General features: G+C 36.4%; 1 protein-coding gene across 2 annotated transcripts; it reads right to left on the bottom strand.

Annotated features, from left to right (window-relative positions):
* Positions 1 to 287: 287 nt before the first annotated feature.
* On the bottom strand, positions 288 to 9,657 carry LOC107863348 (zinc finger CCCH domain-containing protein 48). 2 transcript variants are annotated; one of them, XM_016709234.2, is made up of 9 exons: positions 8,833 to 9,657; positions 8,616 to 8,711; positions 7,940 to 8,029; positions 7,657 to 7,758; positions 7,389 to 7,532; positions 7,143 to 7,262; positions 6,999 to 7,058; positions 876 to 973; positions 288 to 781 (listed from the first exon to the last, which is right to left on the bottom strand). In XM_016709234.2, exons 1-9 carry the CDS (start codon positions 9,283 to 9,285, stop codon positions 640 to 642), a joined length of 1,305 nt encoding a protein of 434 aa, XP_016564720.2. In that variant the 5' UTR covers positions 9,286 to 9,657; the 3' UTR covers positions 288 to 639. The 2 variants fall into 2 exon arrangements, 1 of the variants encoding a protein (XP_016564720.2); XR_007053240.1 differs by having other exon boundaries at positions 765 to 781; positions 6,995 to 7,058.
* Positions 9,658 to 11,195: the final 1,538 nt, after the last annotated feature.

The raw sequence follows: 11,195 nt of genomic DNA, 5'->3' as shown, positions 1-11,195 counted from the left end.
CTCCTTTTTGCTGTACGATTCACGGAACAAAATGAGCAAACTAGGAGGCGTGAAAGTGAAATTGAACATTCGCACAACAGGTCTGCTCACAATGGTGAATTAGAAAAAAAAACTGGCCAAGTTGTAGCAGACATGTCTATATTTAGAGGACTGGAGTCTCCTTGTCCTTACGGAAGCAACCCTTCAGATCACCAGCTAAATAAGAAGGCGTTGCTCTTCGTAATATGTCATACGGTTTCGATCAGTACTACTGGATGGAATTGTAATATTGCTCACTACAAACTTACTCAAGGAACAAAAGATTTTTGAGCTACATCCATAACACGTGAACAATACAGGACACACCAGAAATGTCCTCCCGGAGATATACAAGAATATCATCATATTGTGTACAAACCAGACTAGGAAAAAAAATGCCTGGAACCCATCAAGAGCTCAATAGTTAAAAGCAACTAAACCTCAAGGGCTCTAAACTATGCTGCTGCTAGAAAGTGCCCTGGAGTAGTACTACCTCTGAATATCAAAACTGGTCTTATTATATGTTCTTTGCTTGGTACATTTTCTCACCAGGAGAAGAAAAATAAGATAATTGCTGGCCAGCAACAAAGAAATATTATCGTTGTAAATGTAGCAATCCTCTCAAGATGTACTGCTGGATTCAGTTAACCACTTCCAGACTCTAACTTGACCTGATTCATCACCAGTAAAAAATAAACCAGCAGGACCAATCTCGATTCGACGGACACCCTCCTTTGAGAATATCTTCCCCCTCTCGGAAAAGCTAAACAGAAGAAGTACAATGGTGTTAGAAGATCCATTCAATATTAAGAACCAACTATGAGTAAAAAACAGCAGAGACAGAGTGTGAAGCTTACGATGGCAAATCATAGACGCGAATCGTGTTGTCATTGCAAGAGCAGAGCAATACGGGCTTTGCTTCTGAATCATGCATGCCACAAAGAGCAAGCAAACCCTGAAAATAAGATAACATTGTAAATGACAGAAATTCTCCAAAAAGGGAAAGAACTCCCATTGTTGGTCAAAAAAAAAAAAAAAGACACGCATTTAATAATACATCATTGGGGTTTGAAAGGCAAAGCAATCATGCCTCATTTTCTGCTCGATATGCAATTTACTTAAAATCACCAAAGCAGTCAAGAAAATATGAGTATAATAATAAAGTCTCAAAGTAGTCACAACAAATATTTGCTCCGCCCAGAAATGTATAACATGATGTTAAAATATGGGATCAAACTCCAAAAGATGTTGGCTGATATCGGGCACCGACTTGCTATTTATAGATGTCCAAGAAATGAAACACTTCTCAAAATTAAAAAACTATCTCATACCGGGCACCGAATTGCTATTTATAAATGATCAAGAAATGAAACACTTCTCAAAATTAAAAAGATATCAAAATTTCTTCAGAAATGAAAATAGATAACCAGAAATAATAACTATAAAAGGTACAAGAAATCAAATAGTTCTCAAAATTTCAAAATCAAAATAATCATAGTGTTGTCTATTAGAGGACCTTCTTTTATAATTAATATTAAAGGACCTTCTAGTTTCCTACCAATTAATTTGTTATTTTCGTTTTGGACATTTCTATCACTCAATGTAAAGCTAACTGCTGAAATAGTTAATATTGTACAACACAACAATTACACCTGAATGCAAGAAGAAAAATCCTTCTCATGATAAGTAAGAAACAACAATATCACGAAATATTTCTTTATTTAACGACCAACAAGAGATGAGAAAGGAATAAATAACGTACACCACTATCTTTTCTGTTACCTTCCAGTTTCAAAAAAAGAAAGGAATAAAATAGTCTATTATTTTTTCTAATCTCATTTTCCAATGGGTACTTTTATTCACACAACTAGAGCAACAAGAAGGTACTAACTTAAGAAAAAGGACCCACTGGAGTTGATTGCACAAGTATGTAGAGACTAGAAACTCTAGTAATGCCTCTATATCACTTAGAGGTCGTTTGGTTGTAGTATTGGAGCAATTAACAAAGGGCAGCCCGGTGCACTAAAGCTACCGTTATGCGCGGTGTCCGGGAAAAGGCCCCACCACAAGGGTGTATTGTACACAGCCTTACCCTGCATTTCTGCCAGAGGCTGTTTTCCAAGGCTTGAACCCATGACCTTTTGGTCACATGACAGCAACTTTACCAGTTACTCCAAGGCTCCCCTTCTATTGGAGCAATTAATCCCAACATAAAATCTTGCAGATAGTGCAGTATTTGATTGGCTGCATAACCAAAAGAAAAAGAGTTGCATAACAAAAGCAGCATTTGGTTTGTGGATTTACATAATATATACCCGTATTAAGTAATGCGGGAATCTATGTATTGTTTAAAATTTTATGCAGGATGAAATGTGAGAATATGGGCATTAGCAATGAAGAATTAAACTATTGAAAGACCGAAATGCCTTTTAAAGTAAGCAATTCATGTATAACAATCTTTCTATATTAATCACCAGCATAATGAATGTCGACCTAACTAGTAAATGAACCAAGCAACCTCTTGGTCCCTTACAACGTACATGTTACAATAGTATTTCACATTATATCGACATCTAAACTTTAAGAATGATGCTCCTCAAAGCAATTTTTTTCATGCCAAACCATCCAAGATATCCTAAAATAATCCAGATTTTTCTCAGTTCCTTCCTCGGTCTCCGCCACGTGGATAGTGCAAATTCCAAATTTAATGGAATGTCCTCCACAAAATTTGAGGAACATACACCAGCTATGCCACATACTATTAAAGTGCAAGAAAATGTGAACTGTTACTATAGACCACTCATAAAACCATGTTCCACTCATCACCCAGTGTACAGTTCGTAGCATCTCCCTGCAAATTGTTTGGTGTCAAGCAAGCATTGTGTAGGATAGTACAAGCAAATCAGGTTACTGTTATTGGCCAAGTTGCTGGGACTCAGGTGCGGGTATCCGAGACGGGTGCGGATTCGTTAAAATTTAAACTTTAAGATCCGGGGTCCGAATCCAAGCATGGGTGCGGGTTCGGCAAAAAAAATTCAAAAAATGTTATAAAAATAGAGTAATAAAGATATTCCAAAAATCCACCATTGAACAAAAACAAGAAAGCATCCACACTTATGACATTAACTCATAGGTTTAGGAGTTACGTTATTTTATCTCGTTTAGTTACCTTTGCAATCAATTTTACTTTTTCAATTAGGAGGCCCCTAGGCGACATGTCAACTCTGAAAATTGTCAGCCTACTATTTTCCTTGACATACTGCCGACATACTAGTATTAACTTCCACTATTTCTATTATATTTCTATCATTAATGACTATTATTTTACTACTATATTAATATGAATTCTAATAGTAATAAAGAGTCTTGAGATCTATGTCTCTTTCTTTCCCTAAAGTCCGACGACTGTCCCTTTCGTCCCCCAAAAGTCCGACGACCTCTTTACTCCCAAATTACAGTCGACGGTCTTTCCAAGACGACGTGAGTGGTCGGAATTTTTCCCTATGTTTTGGCCTAAAACTTTAAGCAACTAATATATATATATATACAAAGGAGACAAAGTTAAGGTGTAAATTTATTTTATTTTTATTTTAAGATCAAATTCTCAACTTCACTCCAAATTTGTTTTTGATTTTGCTCAAAGTGTCCAGATTCGTTTGACTGAATTCGAGACACACCCCACAACCACACCAGCGTCTGTGTCGCGTCGAGTTTGGCGGAAAAAATTGAAGAGTCTGCGGAACATAGGTTATTGCTGCATTTGTTTTCTTATCTTTTTTTTAAATGACTGTGGTGTTTGAGCCAACTTGCGAGCACATCGACTAATTTCATGAGATACCTGCCCCCCCCCCCCCCAAACCAGCATCAAGTAACTCTATCCACCTTGGGAATTGAGCCTGAGACCTTATGATGCTCAACCCAACTTCATTGAACCACTAGGCCACACTCGTGGGTGCACATTGGTTGTCGTATCTTCCTCCAAGGACATTTAGAATTATCTCAAACATGAGCATACAGAGAATTTACCATCCCCCATCCAGCCATCCACTTAAAAGAATCACGTTGGTCTTCAATCAACCTCGCCTCCTAAACTGTTCTAGAAAAGTGCCTTGTCAAAAAAAAAAAAAGAGAGAGAGAGAGGAAGAGGAGTACAACAACAATGACAACAACAAACCCAGTGTATTCCCACCTATTGGGGTCTGGGGGGTAAGATGTACGCAGTCCATACCTCTACCTCTGAAGAAGTAGAAAGGTTGTTTCCGATAGACCCCCGGCTCCAGGCACGAGATACCACACAAACACATAGTAAAGCATAGAAGCAGATTACATAACATAAATACAGCACCCATAAGTAATATAAAACAGAGGAGAGCAGAGGAAAGCACACAGATTCGTAATGAAACATGGAACACAGAACACGGAATCATAACAGGAATAAAACCCCCACCAAGTAATTCCCTACACTAGCGACCCAAACTGGCCCTAGTCCTCTGCCGTAATTCGCGTCCTCCAGACCTTCCTATCTAGGGTCATGTCCTCGGTGAGCTGTAACTGTTCCATGTCCCGCCTAATCACCTCACCCCAGTACTTCTTCGGCCTACCCCTACCCCGCCTAAAACAATCCAACGCTAGCCTCTCACACCTACGGACCGGGGCATCCATGCCCCTCCTCTTCACGTGTCCGAACCATCTCAATCGTGCTTCCCGCATCTTGCACTCCACTGAAGTCACACCAACCTTCTCCCGGATAGTCTCATTCCGAACTCTATCCCCTCTAGTCAGCCCACACATTCAGCGCAACATCCGCATTTCTGCCACCTTCATTTTTTGGATGTGGGAGTTCTTAACTGGCCAACACTCCGCTCCATACAACAAGGCCGGACGGACTACCACCCTGTAGAATTTGCCTTTAAGCTTGGGCGGCACTTAGAATTTGTCAATATTACACTTCCAGTATTAAAATTTTCCAAATCCAATTCCCCTACTAAGATTTCTACAAGATGCACGTCTGGATAACCATAATTAAACACACCTCCTTTAATGTTCAAAAAAAAAAAAAAAATAATTCTATCAATCTCATCCGTCTTTCTACTTCCTCCTAAATTGGAGATTCTAGTTGCTCCCCACTGAGACATCCTCATAGAGATCTTTCATCACTAACCACAAGCATGTAAAAATCTGGAAACCTGTCTTTCAAAGTACTGTTGTCGATCCATTTCATTGACAACAAATTATCCTTCTTCCTATCAGATCATACCCTATCTAGAAACTCTTCTTGGAGACTCCTAATGCACTTCCAAACAAATTGCAACTATGTGGGATAAGGTACAAGTCTAGCACACGTCTTTTTAATCAGTCCATGAAATATGTTTTCTTTTGTCTCACTCCCACACTCCAGTAAAACAGGACATAGATAACACAAAATTCCAGGCTATATTATCTAGAAATTTAAAAGTGGCATCCCATACATTTGTAGCAAAAAATCTATTAATTCTGGAACCAAAGCATAGGTATCACTGTTACTTAAGCTATGCATATTGACCTCCACAAAGAGGAGGATCAATTCGACAGAAATCCAAAAACACTTATGGAAAATCTAAATTGGCTGTGTAATTCTGAGAGCACCTGTCCACACAAATACTAGTCTTTGCTGGTACTGAAATCAACCCCAATGACTCATGACCAGGTCCATAACCCTTTTTCTCTGTGTGAATTCTAAAAAAGCTTCTCCGTTCTTTTCTTGAACCGGGCCTTATATGCCAGGAAATAGCTTAAGTTCAGTGTTTATCAACAAAATTAAATAGCAAGCAACCACTTTTTTCTTAACACTCCTAAATTATCTTGTCCACCATCACTACAAACTTGCTCACTTTTACTTCTATTTCCCACCTATCTACCCTATTGTTTAGCTTATCTCCTATTGCTGAGGTCGTACTGTATTTCCTTTTTCAATGAATTTATCCAAAGAAAAAACTGTTGATTGATCTCATAACAGCTATCTTAATTCCTTTTTTTTTTGTAGATGATATCCTCATATCGTTTCTTATTACAGCTGAATAATGTAACTTCTATTCTATCTATTTTTCAAAGATCCAAATGATTCAATTTTTTTTTAGAATTTAATTAATATTTTAGCTTTTATAGTTTCTATCGTATATATTGTCTTTTTATTTAGCAACTTTAACATAATCATTATACAACAACAAAGCAAAACCCACAAGTTTTCAGAATTCAATTCATAATAAATAAATTTCACTCAGGTTTTGCTTGGCCAACAGGACCTGCAGAAGGATGTCAATACTTTACTCCCTTATGAACCATTTTCCACGCTGACATTAATATTTGGATATTCAAATAGCATCTGTTTTCACTACAGCTTTCTCAAAAAAATAAATCAAATGTCTCAATTTTAAAGCAGTGCTTTCTAATGTTTTTATGCAGCTCCAAATATAACTTTATATTTCAAACAAAATAGAGCCAATCATCATCCGGGAGCAAACTAAAACAGTTCTAGTTTCATGCTCCAAACACCATTTATTTGGGACAAGAAGACACCATTTTTCTTTTTAGATTGTACCAGGTGTAGTACTCCTTAGACAATTAACTCAAGAATTTCAATAACATCAATATAGTATGACTTTTTGTTCTAGGAATTATACTGAACCCCAAGTATAAGTTTATTTACCGATACAATTATTAAAGAATATTTCATCAAGAATAAACCCAAACCATTTTATGATTCTCTTCCCTATCAAACAAATTGATACGAGTAATTCTAAGCTTCCATCAATTTTTCTTTTCTATGTTCTCGAACATATCATTTCCAGAAGGTAAATCTTAAAACTTGGTCTACACTGAATGAGTTTGTTTAAATTTTGGACTTAATTAATACTCCCAAGACATTTTTTCTAGATGATATACGAGTGCATACACCAAAGCGTCATAAAGTAAATATTGACAGACAAAGTAGTCTCACATACAAGTTCTTCTTGATGAGTATATGTAACCTCCAAGTTCCCACTCTCATTAGCAGCCCAGACCTATACAAACAAGCACAATCACATCAATACATGATTGGATAAGCTTAAGAGGGCTAAATTTCAAGAAAAAGAACAAACATAAACCTTTATCGTTTTGTCCAGTGAACACGATAAAAGAAACTGATCCCAGCATAAAACAGACATAACAACACTTGTATGATCTGTCAAGACCTGTACACACTCCAATGTTTCAAGGTTCCATACCTGAAGATACATTAGCCACAGTAAGAACAAAAACGTAGCAACTGGAAAGTCTAGGTCAAATATAGAAAAGGCAATAGAAACACATAAGATGATATGAGAAACCACATCGCACTCCCACCAACTTACTCTTATTGAATTGTCCATGGAACCAGAATATAGTCTATTAGCTCCAACGACCAGTGATACCACATGATGAGTGTGTCCTGTCAATGCTTTGACTGGATCAAAATTGTTGGTGCTCCCATTATATTTCCATGCCAATATCCCATCCTGCAGTTCCTTCACGTTAATTTACAGACTGGGACACCAGGTTGTATAGACATGCACTTATGTTCCACACCTTTTTCTTCTTTTCCTTTATTTAGCAAACATATAACTAGCCATACACACTTACCTCCGTACCAGCAAGGAGCATATCATTGCCCACAACAAGAGCATAGACTTGTCCAACAGGCCCATTAAGACTGAGGTCAGTTCCTGTTTGAGTATTCCATGCCTGCAAAGTAATCAGACACATCAATGAAGAAAGGAATGGAATGCACTATATTAAGAGTGTTGAACATATTTGTAAATAGATCTGCATATGTCTACGTGATGGCCAAGATACAGAGAGAGTGGGAGACATGAACTGCCAGTAAAGAAAGAAGGATGATAAGTAAGTCTGTTTGACAGCTCACCTTGACAAGATTAGTTAAACCCACAAAAATCCATGGCCCTTCACTCAGCATAGAACCTACTTCACCATCAAAATTGACAACCCCTGCACACTACAACAGTAGGAAACCACAGCATAAGAATTCGTTCATGATCCTCTAAAGCTAGACACTACAGTCTCACAAAGAGAATAAATCAATCATATCCATTGGAAATTTTTGGCAAGAAACTACTTGACTGACCTTCAGAAGTCCTTTAGATTCAACTTCAAAATTACTTCTTTCCTTTTCTGTGTAACTCGGAGATTCACACCTTGTTTTCTTACAACTGGTCAAGCTGAACCAATTTTTTCTTTCCTTTTTACTTCATTCAGTAAGGCAGAAGCTTCAAATTTTATTATACTAACAGAATAAACTGGACTACTGGAGAAAGAATTCTCCATATTCTAGGGATGGTGCATGTTATTAAGATCTGATGCAACGAAAGGATAACAATGTAACATTACTGTTCTGGAATAGGGTGATCAGTTCATATGACACAGAAAACGAGCGCCGAGCAAGTGACATTATTTCCTAGTTTTTTTGCAGTTAATGTTTATACAATATCATGATTTCAAGCAAATAAGACTAGATTTTTCCTATTCCAATTATCATGTTTAACATTCTTGAAAAATTGAAAGGAAACAATTATGAAGAGAACCTGGCCAGACTGGCAATCCCACACTCGTACTGTCTTGTCCGTACTCCCTGAATAAAGCTTATCCGAGCCTGATGGCAATGCAATCCCCGTAACAACCTGTTTCATTACCCATTTAATCAAGAACAACAATGTTCCAGCCCAATACCTAAGAACAAACTAAACTGCCACGCCCCTTGAATCGAACGTTCAGATACAAAAACAGAACAAGTACAATCACCTTTTGATGTCCTTCAAGTTGGGTCAACAATGTGAAGCAGTCACCAGTAGTCCACGAATGCAAAAACCTACAAGTATTTCCATATGTACAATTCCCTTTAACCCAATAATTACAAACTTTCTCGGTCTTCTTCACAACTGCACCTCCACCAGGAGCAGTTCTTCCCCACGTATTATTAAAATTCGGATTCCTCCGCATCCCTCCACCACCTCTATTATCATCGTTAAACCTATGAGGCCTCTTCGACGAGGAAGACGACATCCCATTCCCTGCCACATGCTGCTGCTGATGTGGTGGCGGTCCTTGTATTTCTCTATGTAAAAAGGGACATGGAAATCTGTTGCATCTTCCAGCCCGCCAATGAAAACAAACTTTTTGCTGTTTATTATTACTGTTGTCCAATTGTGAAGGACCTAACCGGTGGAAAACACGTTTGCTTCCATCCATCTCCATTACCCTTACTGTAACCTTCAATTTTTTATTAGCGAGTTTGTCAGTGGATCTTTTGGGCGACAAATTGTACAGTGAAGTTTGATAATTTCAGCGGATCTTCAGGAGATAAACCCAGTGAATTAGTGAACAGGGTTTGATCATGAATGAAACAGATTTAGAATTGTTCAATGAAATTGATACAATGAAAAGGAGGAGAATTGGAATTGAATATTAGGGTTTAGGATGAATTGGAAACCTTAATTTTGGAGTTGCAGAGAGTTAATTTGGGGCGGGGGGCGGGAGGGGGTAGGAGAAGGATGCCCAATTGGTATACTACACCCGACAGCGTCAACTTTACGACCCAGATAACTAACGGATTGTTTCTTCCGCGTCAAAATAACCTTATACTCCCAGTAACTTTATTTATTATTGAGGAAATAAAAAGAAAAAAAAAAAGATTTTCAGCAATTATTCAAATGCTAGAGGGAATGTCCTTTTTCTCGTTTTTTCCGATTAAATTTTCTCTCTCCCTATTTTTATAAATAAATTACCGACCATATGCATTACTGTTCATATATCTGAACTAACTGATTTAACTATAATTAAGAAAATAAAATATATATTTTAAATACATGACACAATTAACGCTATATATATGAAATTGTGATTAATGGATCCCTTAAATTCAGTAACAGCTTTTTAATTTTAAACTTTTGAAACATCAAATCAATTTCAACAATCGGATAGAGGTTGAAAAATCTCGGGTTGATTTCGACAATTGCATCCGAATTGCATCTCATGTAATAATATACATTGCAAACCAATATTAATTTAATATGCAAAATATAAACAAAAATTTTCAAAACTTAGAAACATAAAATAATGTTTAATACTCATGCCTAATATCCTTGCACATACATAACAATGTTCTATGTATATAGGCTGAAATAAACACACATCTACTTGTCTAACAATGCCATATACATAACTCTGTTACTTATAACATTGTTAATGCATAACATATACATAACTCTATAATATATATGCTCTGAAAATACAACAGTCCAATAGTGTCTGTTTCAACACATATACATAACAGAATTATGTATATGGATTGATATACATAAATGTGCTATGTATATCACTGTTAATGCATAACATATACATAACTCTGTAACGTATATGTTCTAAAGTAAATAGTTCACCCGTGTTTGTTTCACCACATATACATAATAAATTTAAAGTATATGGGCTCATATACATAATAATGTTATGTATATGGGATGAAGTAACGTAACTAAGATCTTAGCTCAATATAAGCTCACTATTGCATGTTAAAGGGGTCCAAAAGTTAGAAAATTTCACTAAGGAGTTGTTTGATAAAGTGTATTAGAAAACTAATGCATGCATTAGTTTAATGTATAATATTAATACCTTGTTTGGTATACTTTTGCACCCTACTCTATTATATGTTGAGGTATGTATTACTAAAACCCCAAAATCTATGGTATTAGCAATACAATGGATCCAATACATGTATTAACATGATTAAAGACACTATCATCCCTAAAAAAAAATTTGCATCATTTCCAACATATATATGGAGGATATTTTTATAAAAAATTTTTTTAGAAATTATTTAATTCATGTTATTTTTAATACACCAAACCAAACACTGCATAAGAAAAATACAAGCATTGCTAATACAAGCATTACTAACACACCATATTTTGCATTATTCTTATACACTCTACCAAACGACCCCTAAGTGTTAGGAATTAGTCATTTTCAAAGCCCCTTAAACTTTGATGACTTTATTTTAGATCTTTCAGACATCCAAACGTTATTTTTTAAGTTGATTCATGATCGAGGTTATCAATATTACATTTCGGGTGAGTTTCAAATTTTTTGAACGAGTGTAGGGGTGTGTA

The sequence above is a fragment of the Capsicum annuum genome, chromosome 3, assembly GCF_002878395.1.
Source record: "Capsicum annuum cultivar UCD-10X-F1 chromosome 3, UCD10Xv1.1, whole genome shotgun sequence".
NCBI lineage: Eukaryota > Viridiplantae > Streptophyta > Magnoliopsida > Solanales > Solanaceae > Capsicum > Capsicum annuum.
Note: the sequence above shows the minus strand (reverse complement) of the source record. Positions and strands in the feature narration are given on the sequence as shown.